At 35.7% G+C, this 19,171-nt stretch overlaps 1 protein-coding gene across 13 annotated transcripts in view; it reads right to left on the bottom strand.

Moving 5' to 3' along the window:
* CTNND2 (catenin delta 2) overlaps nucleotides 1-19,171 on the bottom strand; it is a 944,995-nt gene that overhangs the window by 436,731 nt on the left and 489,093 nt on the right. For all 13 annotated transcript variants that reach the window (XM_032278818.1, XM_032278821.1, XM_032278825.1 and 10 more), the window contains 2 exons: nucleotides 11,292-11,326; nucleotides 10,826-10,942 (listed from right to left, as the gene is read on the bottom strand). In XM_032278818.1, the coding sequence (XP_032134709.1) occupies nucleotides 10,826-10,942; nucleotides 11,292-11,326 (152 nt within the window). The remainder of the gene's footprint in view (nucleotides 1-10,825; nucleotides 10,943-11,291; nucleotides 11,327-19,171) is intronic.

Raw genomic sequence — 19,171 nt, 5'->3', positions numbered from 1 at the left:
ACATCTGTGTCTACAGTGTGAGGTGATTGATTGGGAGGCACTAATTCTGGTCTGTTTCAGTTGAGCATCAGTCCAAGAACGCGACAAATACTTAATAAATGAGTATGGAAAAGCAGCAACTCCTATCCTATTGTATTCCTAAGGGAAGGACCGGCAGAAGACACATGTGTTAGGGACTGAATGGGGACGAATGAGCCCAGAAATACATTTTTCAGTTATAGAGTTTGAGGAGATGGTGGGAATTTGTACAGCTAGGAAGGGAATCTGGGCTTGATTTTAATATTGGTTCAAGCAGAATCTGAAAAACAATCTTTTTGGGTTCTAAATAATTTCCAAGATCAAATTTTGATTATATGTAAATATAACTGTAAAATAGTGGCATAGCTGTCAAAGTCATCAGTAGTAGAAGACGAAGCTACAAAAAGAAGACAAGGTCTCTAAGGGGTAGAATTTATCAATTTAATTCCAAAGAATTATTTTGCCATTAACAAAAATGTACTCGATGAAAAGTGAATAGAACTAAGCAATAGCTTGAAGAGGAACTCAAAGAATGTTTTGTGAGGCTGTTAATTCAGATTAAGCAAAAGAATAATAAACACATACAATGAAATGGGTAAGTTGAAGACTGGACACCTCACAGTGGATGCTTTGTTTAAATTGTTGATTGTCAGAAAGTGCAGAAACATTCTTTATTTATTCTTAGGCTAAATGGATTATTTCAAAATGATTTAAAATACGTTTTTATGTTGCTCATGAAAAATAATCATACCATATCTAACAGGCTATTATAATTCATTTCCACCCTCTTGCTACCAAATCTTTGTGGAAGATTAAGAACAATTTGAAGGAGAAGTATCATTTTAACTTAAGTAACAGTGAATTCTTAGATCAACATCAAATAAAGGGAAAATATTTTAATAGAAAATATTAAGTAAGAATAAAGGAAACAGATGGTAGAATTTATGTACGGAAGGGTTACAGGTAATTACAAAATCAATGAGAAAAATTGTTATTATTTCTAAAATTATTGAACTGCTTTAAATAGGTTCAAAGCACTTTGGTCAGACTTGACTCTGCAGAATAAAAATATTCTGTTTAACTTTCCCTAATAATGATTTCATTTTTCATTTGTAGCAGCATTTTCTCCTTTATGGGTTCTGGCAGAACTTGCCAGTTTACAAATTTACTTAGAATAAGAGGTAGCTACTGGTGACAAAGTGGTTGTTTTCTCCTGATGTTCATTAGTAACTTATAAAGCTCATTTGGAGGAGTTTCTCTGAGGAGCTTCCTTGAATACAGTGCTTCAGTGCATCAGCCATTCTAAAAATTAACTGAGAGAATAAGCCCATGGGGTTTGTTATGCAAGACAGCTTCAGAGTTGATGTGCTTGTTCTATGGGCAGGTACGTTTTTAAATTTCATTTCCAAGCCTCTGTCTCCAGAATATCCATTTAATCTGGGCAGTTGGTTTCAATGTGTAATGCTTCACATGAAAATTAAAACGTTAACAGTCCCAGGAATACGGAAGTACCCATTTAGTTTTTAAACTGAGTTAGGCTTAACCAGTGTTCTTGGCTTAATTAGTATGCTTTTCCAAGTTTGACTACTGAGGATGGATACATCTCGGATTGGTCAAGTGTTCATACTACATAGCAAGTCACTCAACTTCTTTTTTTAAAATTTTATTTTACTTTACATTCTGGGATACATGTGTAGAATGTACAGATTTGTTACATAGGTTTACATGTGCAATGGTGGTTTCTGGAATCCATCAACCTATCATCTAGGTTTTAAATCCTACACGCATTAGGTATGTGTCCTAATGTTCTCCATCCCCTTTCCTCCCACCCTACAATGGGCCCCAGTGTGTGATGTTCCCTTCCCTGTCTCCATGTGTTCTCATTGTTCAACTCCTATTTATGCGTGAGAACATTCGGTGTTTGGTTTTCTGTTCCTGTGAGAAGTTTGCTGAGAATGATGTTTGCCAGCTTTATCACATCCCTAAAAAGGACAGGAACTCATTCTTTTCTATGGCTGCAAGGTCACTCAGTTTCTTTACAATGGTGTAAAATGGAAGACATGAACAAACTGACATTTATCATAAAAATAATTTTCAAATGTATAACCATAGCTTGGAATGTATACCAAAATAATTTTATCATGAATGAGATTGCACATGATACTGTTATTTTCATTGTTCACTCCAATTCTCAACTATTACAAAGTTTTGTCTTTAGATTATTTGTCATTAAAAATTAATGTAGCACCAGGAAAAGAAAAACATTATATATTTCTTCATAAATAGTCTAAGGATCTGACATATTCCTATTTTTCACTATCAATACTTGTGAAAAGAAGTAAAACATTAATACAAGTCAGTTTTGAAGAAAATAAATTTTAAAAGTAAAATTCAGAAAACACTACAATTTGTGAATGGGAACACAGGAGTTTAAAGAACCAGCTTTTGATTCGCCACACATCACACATGTTCCCGCATGATCTGCATGGCTTCCTCGTGCATTTCGTTCAGGTCCCTGATTCAATGTCTTTTCACAATAGAGGATTTCCTGGCCATCATTCTTTATCCTAGTGGTCCTCAGGACTCTTGGTCTCTTAACCCTCAAAATTATAGAGGACTCCAAAGAGTTTTATTTTATCTGGGTTATATATAATGGTAGTCACTTAAAATGTTTCCAATACAAGAATATGTAGCAGATGTTCCCGGAGCCGTCAGGGACATGATGCTGCCACATGCTATGTAGTCTCTGGAAATCTTCACCAACATTCACGTGAGAAAAAGCATGGGAAAGCAAGTATCTCTTAGTATTATTATGAACGCCTTTTGACTTTGAAAGTCCCCATCAGGGGCCATGAAGAGCCAAGAATTCCCAAGCATACCTTGAGAAAAGCTGCTCTACTCTACTGCTGACCTGGCTTTGTCCTTCTGCAAAGCCATTATTGATCTGGCCTTTCAGTATTGAAAAGGTTGGCTTTGGCCTTTTCTGAGTAGAATATAAACGCCACAAGGACAGAGATCCTTTGTTCCAGCCATTAATAAGTGCTTAAGACATACATTTAACAAAATAAATGACTGGGACATTTACCTGTGCCTACAGTGATATAATAAAAAACCTGTACAGTAAGAGTGGTTACATCAGTTACTGTTCAAGTGCTTTATTGTTTGATGACTATCAGTATTTTTTTTTTTTTTTGGGACAGAGTCTGGCTCTATTGCCCAAACTGCTAAAGTGCAGTGGCACAATCTTGGCTCACTGCAATCTACACTTCCCAGGTTCAAGTGATTCTCCTGCCTTAGCCTCCCAAGCAGCTGGGATTACAGGCATGTCCCACCACGCCCAGCTAATTTTTTGTAGAGACGGAGTTTCGCCATGTTGGCCAGGCTGGTCTGGAACTACTGACCTCAACTGTTCTGCCCACCTTGGCCTCCCAAAGTGCTGGGACTGCAGTTATGAGCCACTGTACCTGGCCAGTATTCATATGTGTTAGCTTTTGGGAGACTCCCTCAAGACATCTTCATAATGTGTTACCGGGAGAGTCCTCTCCTTCCACTGCCTTGTTGGGGAAAAGTCTGCTTATTCTAAGGCTTTCTCACTGGGGGTGGCAGCCTCTTTGCCTTTTCTCATACCTGTGGCAGCTCTGGCATTTCTGACACTGTCCTCACTTTCACCAGGTTTCATCTAATCCTCATATTTATGTTCTGGGCATCTAAAATGCCTTGACAATTTCAAGACCAGGAAATTCCCACCAGGTTCTACACGCATTGTGCCTGATCCCAGAACATCCTGATAACCCAAGTGGGAATGATGGCTTTAATGAGAAACTTGCATTGTTTTCTTTATTAAGTGTATGGTTAAAGAGCTCTTCTTACTTGATGCCTTTGCCTATTCCTTAAATTCTTAGGTTTGCCTCTGAGCTGGCGACCTTGTTAGAGAAGGTGTAACATGCTTCTTAAATGTCTACATGATAGAAGGAAATCTAAGTGAAATCAAAGAAAAAGAAATTAGGCCAGGCACAGTGGCTCATGCCTTTAATCCTACCTACTCAGGAGGCTGAGGCAGAGGAATCACTTAAAAAACCCAGAAGACAGAGGATGCAGTGAGATGAGATTGTGTCACTGCACTCCAGTCTGGGCGCCAGAGCAGGACTCTGTGTCAAAAAAAAAAAAAAAGAAAGAAATTAAACACTTAAACACTAGCTGAGAAACAGGTAGGGATACCGTCTAGAAGGGAGGACAATTATAGCTTCCTGAAGGGTTTTATTATTCCCTGTGGGCCACCTGTGTGTTTTCCCTCAGCTTTTGCCCTCACCTTCCATTTTTGCCACTGCTAACCTCCCATTAGTCTCATACACCCAAGGTAGGGAGAAAGTGAGTGTAACTGAATTTGAAAAGGAATGGCAGCATCAGCCAACTTTAGACCTGGACACCACGACAAACCTCTGGAAAGAACAGTCGTGCCTGTATTTTAAAAACTTGGACCAAAGAGCATATGATCAAGTGATTTCATAGGGAATGAACAATTAGGATAGCTCAACTGACTCAAATAGACACATTTCCAGGATGTGGGGTCCCTAAGGCTAGGCACCTCTAGGGTAAGGGAGGTTTTCCATCCTGTTGGGTCCATCTGACGACATGGTTTCCACATAATAGAAAGCAAAAGAGAAAGCAGCCCTTTTTCCCTGACTGTGATTTCTATTTTTTGAGCCAATTTGATTAATAGATTCCAAATGGACTTTACCATTTTGATCACTATAATTTTCAGGAAAAATTTACTCTCCTATGACCTCTTCTGCATTTTTTGGTGTCATGCTTACCAGGAATTATGAAAACATTCACTTCACAAGGATGCCTCTCCTTTTACTATTATTATCACATGAGAACATATGGAATTCGGTTTCATAGCCTTTAAGTAACCTGATCTCTCAAACATCTCTTGTGAATTAAGTATATTCACAGTAATTGAAATAAAATAAGACTGTAAGTCAACAGTGAATAATATATTCACCTCTGTTAAACTATGTATGATTATTCTAGTTTGATTTTATCTGCTTAGGATGGTAACATATATGATTGATTCCCGAGTTTAAAAAATATATTTGGATTTGAAAACTCAGAATAATATGTACTTTTTTTTCACCATAACACTCAGAATATATTAGTTCTTAAGATTTTCTTCCTATTGAATAATGGAATTTTTAAACTATGACAGAATTTCAATTCGTTAATATGCTACAGAAAGAAATAATTACTACTGCAAGATACAATATTTAAACAAATTAACAATCTGTGGTTAAACATATGCATTATTTTTTTCCAGGTTGTCCTTACAATTTCTTATTTTGACTGACAACATTTTTGTGAATCACTGGCTAAGACATTATATTTCTGAGTTTATATCTAAAAGGAAGCATAGATTAAATAAAGTACTTGGTCCAAGGCAGTTCCAGTCACATTATACATTATGTAAAAAGCTGATGCCCCCAAGCTTCTGTTGGTAAATTATTTTTTGTTGTTTTGTTTTGTTCCACTGAAGCAATAGCAATCTCTGAAGCATTTCTCCTAGTGACTCAGTGACACGTATTTGTTAAAATTGAAATTACACAGCCAGTAGTCACACAAAGAGGCAGGGTAGCAAAGGTTGTGGACAGGATTTATCAGGTGTTTCAGATAGCACTTTAAAAACATACAAAGTGTTACAAACCATTGGTAACTGTATGACACAATAAAATCTGCAGAGTAGAGCAGTTACTGCTTGCCTTAAGGTCAAGAAGAACAGTATTATGATTCAAATTTTATTTTAATCAGACCTTTGAAAAATAGCAAAAAGCTTTATATACAACAAATTAAGAACTATGCCCTTATGTGGTGAGACTGCTTTCCATTTTAAAACTTTTCCAGACTGAGTTTAGACAGTATTTAGCCTTGTTTTAGTCTCTTTTGAGTGAGGATTAAGAGAACCCTGGTTCTCAAGGGCAGGGTGCCAGGTCCAATTTAGCATTAGCTGGTTCATAGATAATGAATCCATTGATTGAATAATCACTAACTGGCAGAAACTGATGGGCTTTTCCTAATTAGATGAAATCTGTCAACATGCCACTCTGTACTCTGTATCTATTTGCTATGTTTCTATATCGGAGAGTTACATATGGTATGCTTTTGTTCTACTGAGGAGAATGCTGTGCTGATATAGCTGTACACTTTTTTTTTATTCTTTGTTTGTTTAATTTTATTATTTTAAAAAATATATTTCACTGCACTTTAGGTTCTGGGGTACATGTGAAGAACATGCAGGATTGTTGTATAGATACATACATGGCATTGTGGTTTGCTACCTCCATCACCATCACCTACATCTGGCATTTCTCCCCATGTTTTCCCTCCACAACTCCCTACCCCCCTCCCATTGGCCAACCCCTAGTCCCCCCCAAAAGACCCTAGTGTGTGATGCTCCCCTCCCTGTGTCCATGTGTTCTCATTGTTCAACACCATGTATGAGTGAGAACATGCGGTATTTGATTTTCTGTTCTTGTGTCAGTTTGCTGAGAATGACGGTTTCCAGGTTCATCCATGTCCCTACAAAGGACACGAACTCATCATTTTTTATGGCTGCATAGCATTCCATGGTGCCTATGTGCCACACTTTCCCCGTCCAGTCTATCATCGATGGGCATTGGGTTGGTTCCAGGTCTTTGCTATTGTAAACAGTGCCACAATGAACATATGTGTGCATGTGTCTTTATAATAGAATGATTTGTAATCCTCTGGATATATACCCAATAATGGGATTGCTGGGTCAAATGGAATTTCTATTTCTAGGTCCTTGAGGAATCGCCATACTGTCTTCCACAATGGTTGAATTAATTTACACTCCCATCAACAGTGTAAAAGTGTTCCTATTTCTCCACATCCTCTCCAGCATCTGTTATCTCCAGATTTTTTAATGATCTCCATTCTAACTGGTGTGAGATGGTATCTCAATGTGGTTTTGATTTGCATTTCTCTAATGACCAGTGATGATGTGCATTTTTTCACGTTTCTTGGCCTCATATATGCCTTCTTTTGAAAAGTGTCTGTTCATATCCTTCGCCCACTTTTGAATGGATTTATTTTTTTCTTGTAAATCTGTTTTAGTTCTTTGTAGATTCTGGATATTAGCCCTTTGTCAGTGGGTAGATTGCAAAAATTTTTTCCCATTCTGTTGGTTGTTGGTTCACTCTAATGATTGTTTCTTTTGCTATACAGAAGCTCTGGAGTTTAATTAGATCCCATTTGTCTATTTTGGCTTTTGTTGCCAATGCTTTTGGTGTTGTAGTCATGAAGTCCTTGCCTATGCCTATGTCCTGAATGGTTTTGCCTAGGTTTTCTTCTAGGGTTTTTATGGTGTTAGGTCTTATGCTTAAGTCTTTAGTCCATCTGGAGTTAATTTTAGTGTCAGGTGTCAGGAAGGGCTCTAGTTTCTGCTTTCTGCACATGGCTGGCCAGTTTATTTATTCTCTGCTAATCCCCCACACATACTAGGAAGTCTTGTATTTTGGCTTCTGGTTGGGTTTGGCCAATGAGAGGCAGAAGAAGGAGATCAGGGGGCAGGAGGAAAAAGAGATGAGGACATTGATTCCCTCCTTGCTTCCAGGCTCTGCTGGAACTAGTTCCTTGGTTTCCCTTAGGGTCTAAAGGTGGTAAGGGCTTCTGTCTTCTACTGCCTGAATACCTCAATATGCACTGTTTGTTTTCTTCATCCTGCCCACTTCTTCATAAATAGTCCCTTAATTAAATTCTGTTCAGTTAAACTCTTTCAAATAGAATGCACATCTCATTTGGAACCTAACTAATACATATACACAGAGCAATTTAGATTTTTATCATCTTCTGAACACTTAAAATTAGCAATATTGATCCCCAAAATGATAGTTATCTACCCAATATGTTAAAATTATTTTCCTAAATTCTACTCAGTTACTTCAGTCTCAAGGTGACTCTGAAGATGTTTAGGGCAAATGGTTCTTAAGAATAATACTATTCTTTATGTGACTGTGGTTCAGAATCCTTTGGATACAACTTTTGAATGGTACTTTTATCACCTGTTTCTTTTTTGTTTTGTTTCTGTTCTTTTCTTCAAAGCAGGATGCAAGAGTTTTCAAAAGAAATAATCAACTAAAATCCTTGGAGTCTTCAATAAGATAATTCAGTACATGACAATATAAAGTAACTAATCTTTCTTAAAACATAAACATTTGGTGGTTACCAAATATATATGGAAAGACCATATTGGAGCATTTAACTTTCCTGTTATAAACTATTTGTAGGTAATTTTTAAATACATATTGCAGGCAAACTAAAAGGAACACTAAAACATTTTCTTTACCATTTCCTTTTGTGTAACAGAGTTTCTCAACTAAGAAAGCTCAATATTATTACTTGACTTACAGAAAAAAAATATATATTTATCTGAAAAAATCATAGATTTCTCACCTCTATTTATCTCTGCCAGCATTTATTTACCTTCGAATATTTCACTTTCTCTTACTTCTCTGCATTACTTTTATCATGTCCATCTTCCTAGTTTCCTGCTATTTACTTAGCTCTTTTAAGATTTTCTCCAAATTAGGTACAACATTCTTTATTTTGTTTTGTATTTTTAATAATGAAGTTAAGATGTTCTCTGAATGTGTTTTTTTCCCCCATACTTCTCTGTTTTCACTAAAATATGTTCCTGTTTTATTTGCTTGGTAAATATTATGCAATTTTCTTTATAATTTCCATTTGATTCAGTAAATATCCAGAATTATGTTTCTTAGTTTTAATATTATTACATTTTGCTTACAATTTTATTATTTACTTTTAATGTTGGTAGATTTTTATCCAAGAAAATGGCCCTCCATACTTCTTAATTTTTATAATTACCTTTATCTTCCAGTAGCTGGTCAATTTTTGTAAATTTTCCTTGGACATATGTAGAAAACATATTATCATACAATCAATAAAACCTCTAAAATTTATTTAATACATTGTTTTGTTAATTGGTTATTTCAACATTTTGTGGCTTTCCTTTCTGGCGTTCTGTCTGATTCACATGCATTCAAATGTTCACAATACTATTTTTCATCAACTTCTTTTATTTTTAGTAACATTTGTTTTAATATTCATATGGTATGCTCTTTGGTACATACATGCTCATTGATTTTAGTATGAGCTTCACACAACTTTATATGACTGCTCACTACATAACTCCCATCTCTGGCCCTGCTAAGTGATTCTGTATTAAATTCCAATTTATCTCATGTTATTCTTCCAATCCCACTCTTTGCATTGATTATATTTGCTGGCACTACACTGACTATTCCTTTCATTTCAACACTAATTTCATTAAATGTTATGAATAACTCATAACTACTTTATCTTTGTTTACTGCAAGTTTGAACTTTTATTCTTTTCAGAGGAGAATTTAGCATGCTTACATGCAGCATTAGATTGATATACCTAATTTATCTCTTCTATTTTAATTCGTTTACTTTTTATTTAACTCATTGCTTTATTTTCTATACTTTCCATTTATTAAAGATTACTCCTCCTAAACTCATAATCAAATATGTTATTATATTTAAAAAATGAGATTTCTACTACTGTCTCCCTCTTCTCCAACAAGACAGACTATTCTGTTGCTGCTTTTCTTACTCTCTAATAAGATGAGTGCATGTGTTTCAAATATTAATTAGATGAGTTTTAACTACAGCTATCCCTACAAGAGAAATATTTTTAATGACCATGAGTGAAAAGATGTAACAATTATACATTTCAATACAAAATGCAGAGAAGAAGGATAATACCAAACCAATCTTTCTTTAGTAATTGTATTGAGAGGATGCATACGGGTATAAATATATCTGTTGTATACACAACAATGTTATCCTAACAGTAATGGTATTACAAAGATTATAGACGAAATGAGCTAATCTGTAAATTACATAGTTTTCAAGATCAGTATGCTATCTTACCCTTTTGTCTTTCTTTTACATGGTAAAGTTTAATGGGTATTGGAGGAAATTTTATTTTTTCAATTAAGGAATAAAATGCTTCACTGGTTTTCAATGTATTACCAGGATAATACCTATTTTAATGATGAAATTTTTAGCCTTTGGTGGCATTTTATTAAAATAAGTGAAGAGAATTTTATAATTTATTTAAAGGAGGTTCATTTAAACTCCAAACACTTTTATTTATAAGCCTCAACCATTCTGGTTGAAAAATATGTCACTAAGTGGAGGGAAAGTGAACTTTAAATATTCTATGGAATTAATACAGCAATGCAAGATGGCTAAATACAGAAAGGTAAGGATTCATTGCACAGTACCTTAGCATAGTACTGAATAGTACTGACAGTACACCAATTTTTTTTCTATTTTGTCATATAATTGCTGCTTTTTATGATTTCTACCAACAGTGATCTGTATGAGTAAAGCATTGATAGTTAACTTTAAGGCAGACATCGTGTTGACTACAAAATATATGATGAGTTCATAAAATATGCTAGTCTAGATATTGAAAATGATATCAGACAACAGTGAGAATCACCAGTGTGTCAGTTATCAGCACAAAAACTACTGGCTTAAAAGAGTTTATACTCTAATGTGAATTGAGCTGGGACAATGTAGGAAAGGAATAGATGGGATGGAGGTAAATGGATAAAACAAGCATAAAAATATCCTGAAATCCTCATTTGATATTGCTCATAATGTAATGATATTAAAAAATAATGACATAATATTCCTATATTTTAACTGCCTTCAACCATAACCGCTATGTGACTTACTTTCACCTGTAGAATAATCCTGTGGGTCAAGTATTCCCGATTCCTGCAGTGACCTAATACAGGAGTCCACCAGCTCGAGACCGGTTGTGAGCTCATCTTCAATATCTTTTTGACCATCTGAAATAAAATATTTTAAAGTGATGAACACACACATCATATATTATTATTAAATAGGTTATCATTTAATCATAAAAAATATCATAGTACGTCTATGAAGTTTTCATTAGCTATCCCATTGTAATTCTTGGTCAACCAGCATTAAAGCCAAGGTCAACAATTTCATGTACCCTTGAAGAGCCTAGTTACTACAGAATTGAAAGATTTAACTCCCAATAAATTGTGAGCTATCATTTAATTTTACTATCGGGACATTTTCCTATTACTTTTCTGGGTCTCATTTCAAAGTTCATGAGAAAAGTCAACAGTAGAGATATGTGTAACTCTTCATCAATAAGATTGACATTACCTTGTGACTGCCAGTGAAACTGCTCTTCTGCTGAACTGTAAAAAAGAGAATACACAGATATAATGCATTGATTAGAAAAGACCCTAAAATCTAAGAAACAAAGGCACATTAGGGTAGGAATAGTGGCTCCATGGCATTTTGTTTCATTTCTTACTCTGAAAAGGGAGATTGATACAATTTTAATTTTAATCGATTTGCTGTATATCCCTTTTGATCTACAAGTATTAGCATGTTTTAAATGGACATTGTTCAGTAATCTTCAGAAAAAAGCTCATTGTTTACAAAACCCAACCTGTTAGGCTCATTCTTTATAAGAGCCTCTACATACATGCAGTTTTACTCTGTTTTAGTTATTTTAGAATAGGATCATGTAGACTTCGTAAGATAGCCTAATAAGTAAATTACTATTTCTTTTTTTATTAGCGAGATGATCTAAATCTTTGCCTCCATTTAGCTGTATCACATTAAAATTTCCCTTTAGTTGGTTATTAGGAGTTTAATTTAAAAATTACGACACTTTACCACCAACTAAATATACATTTCCAAAAGTCTCACTTATTAACGCATCTTATGAAATGATGCAGACAGAAAGGGTTGTCCGTATACATATGCCAAAGATATTGTATAGAGTGGCTCTGTGTAGGCAACAGAGATTTACTGTGAATGATTTATTAAATACAAAATACACAGTTTCTAAATATGAGCAAATCTTCCATTGCGTATGCAAACACTTCCTACATGCACCCTTTTTATAGGTAAATAATTGGAGAGAAATCTACATGCTAATTTCTGAGAGACATCATTTTGAGAATGATTCTGTACACTTATTTCATGATATTTTACTCTGATCAAGCAGCTTCCAGGAATAGTTCATTAGTTTCACAAGAGCATGTGGATTGTAGATCTTTAGTCTGTACCTTAGGGTTCTGAATACATTTACAGAGACAAAGGGAATTCCAGGTATAAATCCATGTTCAGAAAAGCCATGACTGGTATTAATAAATACAAGGCTAGTCCATTAAGAAACGTGTGGCTGTTTTAGGGTATCTTGTCCCTGAGTCAATCCATATTAGAAAACTGGACAGTGGTTTTATAATGATAAGAGCTGTAGATAGAATTGATACACAAAATAATATTTCATATTCAGTCCAATGCAACTCTTTCTTGCATCAAAAAGATGTGACATTATATACTAGTAACATCTAGCTACAAAGTTTAACTCTTAAAATAGAAACATAATCCTAAAATCAACATTTTAAAAATTATGAGACAGGTTAAGTTAGTAAATGGAATTTAATATAAACAGTCCCATCTTATTATTCAAGAATCACCAATTCAAAAATCAGAACCACAGTTATCCTGGCTATTTTGATCCTCTAAGAAGTCTATGGATCATTACTTTTCAAGAACGTGAATATCAAAATATTAGTATTTAAAGATCAATCCCATTGGTCATTTGAAGAAGCTGGAATAGAACTCAGGCATTTGGGTTCTGAGTAATTTTGAATGCTTGTGTTAGAATCATCTGTTGTAGCGCTTCTTATATATATGTATTTTGGGGTCCCACTAGAGTCCTCGCAGATCAAAAAGCCTGTGAGTTAAGCTGGAAGCCTGCACTGCATAACAAGTTTCCATGACAATCCTTATGTGCTTCTAACTTTGAAAAACACTAGATACTATTTTCATTAATCATCCATTATTAACTTAGAGCTCCCCACAACTTCATTCTTTTTAAGGCTGGACAAATTCTTAAAGTGGTATAATATTTTAAGTGTTTACATGCCATAGATTTATGTATGGGTAGAAAACACTTCCATTTTGATAGTGGGTTGAATGGAGGGCCCCCTCTCTCAAAAGATATGTCCTCAGCAAAACCCTGAGACCTGTGAATGGTAACGTATTTGGGAAAAGTGTTTTTGCAGGTGTAATTAAGTTAATAATCTTCAGATAAGATCATCGTGGGTCATCTAGGTGGGCCCTAAATCCAATGACAGATGTGCTTATAAGAGACAGAAGAGAGACAAAGACGCAGAGGGGCCGGCCATGTGAAATTAGGGGTAGAGACTGGAGTGATGCAGGCACAAGCCCAGGAATGCCTGAAGTCATCAGAACCTGAAAGAGGTAAGGAAGGAAACTCCCCTGGAGACTTTGCAGGGAACACAGCCCTGCTGACACCTTGATTTTGTACTTCTGGTCTCCAAAACCATGAGAGAATGAATTTCTATTGTTTTAAGTCACCTGCTGTGGCAATTTGTAATGATAGCACCAGGAAACAGATACAACAAAAAGTTCTTATGTCCTCCAGGATTTGCTACTGTCTCCATACTACTACACTCCTTCGCCAGTACAGCCATTTACTAAGTGCTTCCTGTATACCAAGGTGGTATAATATTACCAAGGCTCAGTTAATTCACAACGATTAGAACTCTCTTCTTTATTGATGGGGAATAACAGATTTAGTAATGTTGCAAAACTTGACCACACAGCTCATAAGGATCCCAGCAGGGATTTAAACTGATGTGTGCAACACCTGAACTCAAATTCTTCTTTTTAAACCATTATTTTAGGTTCCAGGATACATGTCAAGGTTTGTTACATAGTAAATTCATGTCATGGAGGTTTGTTGTACAGATTATTTCATAACCCAGGAATTCAGCCCAGAACCCTATAGTTATCTTTTCTGCTTCTCAACCTCCTCCCACCCTCCACCCTCAAATAGATCCCAGTGTCTATTGTTTTCTTCTCTGTATTCATAAGTTCTCATTATTTAGCTCCCACTTGTAAGTAAGAACATGCAGTCTTTGGTTTTCTGTTTCTGCATTAGTTTTCTAAGGATAATGGCCTCCAGCTCCATCCATGTTCCTGCAAAGGACATGATCTCATTCTTTCTTTTTTATGGCTGCATAGTACTCCATGGTGTATATGTACCTTATCTTCTTTATTCATCTTGTTGCTGATGGGCATTAAGGTAGATTCCATGTCTTTGTTAATGTAAACGGTGTTTCAGTGAACGTTTGCATGAATGTGTCTTTATGATAGAATGATTCATATTCCTCTGTAATGGGATTGTTGGGTTGAATGGTAGTTCTGCTTTTAGCTCTTTGAGGAATCATCATACTGCTTTCTACAATGGTTGCATTGATTTGTATTCCCACCAACAGAGCGTTAAGTGTTCATTTTTCTCCTCAACCTCTCCAGCATCTATTATTTTTTGATTTTTTAGTAACGGTCATTCTGACTAGTGTTCAAAATCAAAAGTCATGGAGCGGCTACGCGTGGTGACTCATGCCTCTAACCCTGGCTCATGCTTATAATTCCAGTGTTTGGGAGGCTAAAGCAGTAGGGTGGTTTGAAGCCAGGAGTTTCAGACTGGCCTGGGCAACATAGCAAGACCTCATCTCTACAAAAAACGTTTACAAACTAGCAAGGCATGTTGGTGCATGCCTCTCTTTCTAGTTACTTGGGAGGTTGACATGGGAGGATTCTTTGAGTCCAGGAGTTTAAGGCTGCAGTGAGCTGAGATTGTGCCACTGTCCCTCATGCATCCCAGTCAAGGCCACAGAGCGAGACTCCTGCCTCTAAAAAATTTAAAAATAATTTTTAAAGATTTGTGCAGGGAAACATGCCTAGGTTACCACCCATTTTAAGTGGTATGAGTATGTCAATGGAAGTCACTCCCAGTGCCCAGTTAAGTCCAGCAGTCCTCTCCTTACAGGCACACTGAAGAACACACTCTGCTCAGCTCCCCTGCACATAGATGGGGTCACGCAAAAGCCTATGAGAGGAAGGTGACAGGTGCCACTTTATGCTCAAGCACAGAAGAAGAAGCATGAGGTCTTCTTGCTGTCTCTCTCTTCTTAAGCCCTGTGTTGAGATGCATTCCCGAGTAACTACGTGGAATGGAAGCTTCTGCCCACCCAGAGAACACAGAGCACCAGTGAGAAATAAACCACTGTTGTGTTAAAACTCTGTAAATAGAGGGCTGCTCGAACCAGAAGAATAAATGTCACACTGACCAATTCAGAAAGGCGAATTCCTAAGGCATTTCTTGCTCCTTGATCTCCAATTTCTACAATACAGAGTTGGAAGAAAATGTCCTGAGTAACCCTAGTACAAATAAGGTGGTGCCAAGATTATGAGCAGGTGTTGATTTCATGTTTAGGGCTACAAAACGTGCTATTAGATATTTATTTTTCTGTTCATCTCTTTCAAATGTGTTTCAGTTTTATGACGCAACAGAAAAAAGAAGAAACTCTTTTTATTATAATTAAAAATATCATTAGAAGTGAATATAAAACTATCTTTTCAAAACACAGGGATCTTCCTTTTGGGCAGACAAAAAGCATTAATCACTTCAATGGTTTCCCTGATTTCTTTAGCACTGTTAAAATGCATTAAAAGTATGACTGATCCCAGAGAATAGAAGTCCCAAGAGAAAGCTGGTTCGGATTTTATTTCCTTTAAGTGCATACTTTAATCTTTTAGCTAGGAGCTTTTATGCAGTTTCCTATTTTATATATTTGACTCCTTGTTTTAAAAATTGCTCTAAGGTAGATGCTTTTTAAAAAGCAAATAAACTATTTATTTATTCAATAAACATGGATTATGCCTCTGTCTCAGACACTCTCATATCAGGTATCTAGGAATTACCTGTGGTAAATTTTCTCTCAATTACATAATTCAATTTAATATAATGGAAAAGTCATTTTTGAAGGTGTTATAACTTAAATGCATGTTCGATTTCAGGAAACAAAATTTGCTTTTACTGCTGCAATGCTATTTTATGAAATAGAAATCACCTCTAAAGAAATAAATGTAAGAAAACTACAGACGTAATTTACGTCAGTCTATACGTGTTTGAATATACCTAAATGTAAGATCCAGAATCTAGTGACTATGAGAAAAACATGTATTTAAGACAAAGACAACCATAAATAACACTTAACCTTTAAATACATAAAGACATCAGTGATACTAGGAAAGAATTTTTGAAATAATATACTAAAAGCACAAATCCTAACAGCTAATATGTATATAGGTCTCATTTGGTAGCAGACAATAGTCTGATTTATAGTTAATCTTCATATCAAAACTTTTGAGAGAGGTAATATTTTCCCATTTTACAGATAGTAAAACCAAGGTAAAAAGATGCCAGGGAAGTTGCTGGAGGTCCCTCAGCCAGTTAGTAGTGGAGCCAGAGTTATAACCTTGGTTTGGTTCCAGAATCTACAGAAATGTGTGAACCTCTATTCCAGTCACACATTTAGCTACATCAAAAGTAAAATCTTAAATGACTAAAAAACTCCCACTAGATACCAAGTTGTAAAACAAGCCATGTCCTGGGAGAAAATATTTGCAATGCATATAACTTACAATGCTTACCTTCCAGAATATATAATGAACTCCTACAAATCAATAAGATAGAGATTTAAAAATCAAATAGAAGAGAGGTCATCAAACATGTATAGCTGATACATAGCAAAAAAACAAAAACAAAAACAAAAAAACCCTAAAAACCAAAAAACAAGAATGTATGACTACTGAACACATTAAAAGTTGTTCAGGAATAAAAATTAAACACAAGATACCTCCTTATACTCCACAAACTGTCCAAAAATTTGAAAGTCTGATCTCCTGATACTCCACAAACTGTCCAAAAATGTGAAGGTCTGACCTCCTGATACTCCACAAACTGTCTAAAAATTTGAAAGTCTGACAATATTAAGCGTTGGGGAAGAAATGGGAAGTAACTCTCATACATTGTAGGTGGAAGAGTAAATCAGTGAAACACACAGGTGACTTGTGAGACAGTACCTGGTAATGTTGCACATGCAATACCTAATCATCCAGGAGTTCTGTTTCTATGTAGAGACTCCAGGAAAACACTGCACCTTTGCCCAGGAGACTTGTACAAGATTGTTCATGTCTGCACTGTTGTGATAGCAAGACAATGGAAACAACCTGTGTTCCAGCAAGAGAAAAATTGACAAATATAATTATATGATTACATGTCATATATGAGAGGTTTTCAAAAAGTTCATGGAAAATGCATACCATGAAAAAATTTATGTGTGGATTTCAAAAATTTGTTGCATCCAAATAAACTGATACTAACGGGTCATGTCTGAACATCATCTAGTTTGAGGCACTAACAAGGGTAAGACATCAGTTTGAAAAGAGCTCTTATTAGGGAAACACGAATTCTGCTAAAATTGAAGCAAGAATAAGTATCAAATTTACTGGGAAACTTGGATGGAAGAATGGCAAAATCATTGATGCCTTACAAAGAGTTTATGGGGATAAAGCCACCAAAGAAATCAGCATTTTGCAATGGATAACTTGTTTTAAGAAGGGACAAGATGATGATGAAGGTGAAGACTGCTGCGGCAGACTATCCGCAGCAATTTCTGAAGGGCAGGGCTGGGCCTAGTTAGTATTCGGATACTGTGAGAAATACAGTTTATTCTTTATTTGTATCTTTTAATTCCATTTTTCCACAAACCTTTTGAGATCCCTCATATGACATACCTATGGAATAAATTCTATTTGGCAGGTAAACTAAATTAGCCAGATACGTATGAAGTTCTTAAAAACAAAATACAGAGAAAAAAATGCAAGTTGCTGATAAGACATATATTGCAGGATCCCCAATATGTGAATTTTAGAAACACTGACTAAGCAATACTGTTTATACACACATACACATACACACCTCTCTCGACATATATGCACATAGAAAGAGAATAAAAATATATTAACTGAAAAGTTATCAAAACGAAGATGGTGGTGGTGGCTCTACAGAGGGTCAGGAGGGTGCAGAAAAATGAGTCTAAGGAAGAGTCACTTCCCTCCCTCTTTTATCTCCAATGTTTTATTTATGAAAAACGACAAAATGACCTGAAGTTATTATGACAAAATGTTAACATTATTTTTAAAATATCTTTGATACTTGGAAGAGAAAAAATTCCCCGTGATTCCTGCACTTATAAATATGCTTAAATGCTTCGATAAACCCTTGTGATTGCAACCTTTATAATATTCTTATCACTGTTGGAATCACTCCCAGTTTAAACTCAAATGATGCCAAACAATTCTGAAATAGATGATTACAAATAATAGTGGCAACAACGGTTCAGAGGTATATTAACTTATTTTCCCATTTCACATTAAGACAAATGACAGTGTCATTTTTACAATGTTTCAAGTTTGATGTAGTTTGAACATTTCAAGTGAGCAACCAATAACTTTCAAGTTCAGAGGGCATGAAATAGGAAGCATGCTAGTGTAAACAAAAAGATAACCTTTGAATTCCTCGAGAAGTGATCTCCACCTCATCATTCCAATACGATAGCCTCAGTAACTCTCTGCAGGCCATTTCTAATAAAAATGGATATGTGAAGTTCAGAGCATTTTCTTAATGCCAGGAAAACACACAAAGCAAACCATTACTAGACGTGTTCCATCTGTTACAAACCTGCTCAAATATACTCTTACTGTCTTTTTCAACTTTTTGATACCCAAAGCATCAATCTCCACACTGCATCATGTGCTGTATTATTGCTCACAATATCTTTTAAAATGAAATAAAGGTACAGAACTATGAGTTTTTTTGTTAGTTTGCTTGTGAGGTAAGCAATGTACCTAAAACATAAATAAGCCAGAGAAACTATTGGGAAATAAATTGCTTCAAAACAGACCTTTGGCCAGGTGTGGTGGCTCATGCTTGCAATTCAGCATTTTGGGAGGCTGAGGTGGGCAGATCACGAGGTCAGGAGTTTAAGACCAGCCTGACCAACATAGTGAAACCCCATCTGTACTGAAAATACAAAAAATTAACTCGGCATGGTGGCAGCCGCCTGTAATCCCAGCTGCTTGGGAGG

The sequence above is a fragment of the Sapajus apella genome, unplaced genomic scaffold, assembly GCF_009761245.1.
Source record: "Sapajus apella isolate SASKATOON/1434 unplaced genomic scaffold, GSC_monkey_1.0 scaffold11, whole genome shotgun sequence".
NCBI lineage: Eukaryota > Metazoa > Chordata > Mammalia > Primates > Cebidae > Sapajus > Sapajus apella.
The sequence above is the reverse complement of the archived record's forward strand: the minus strand, read 5'-3'. Positions and strand labels throughout refer to the sequence as shown.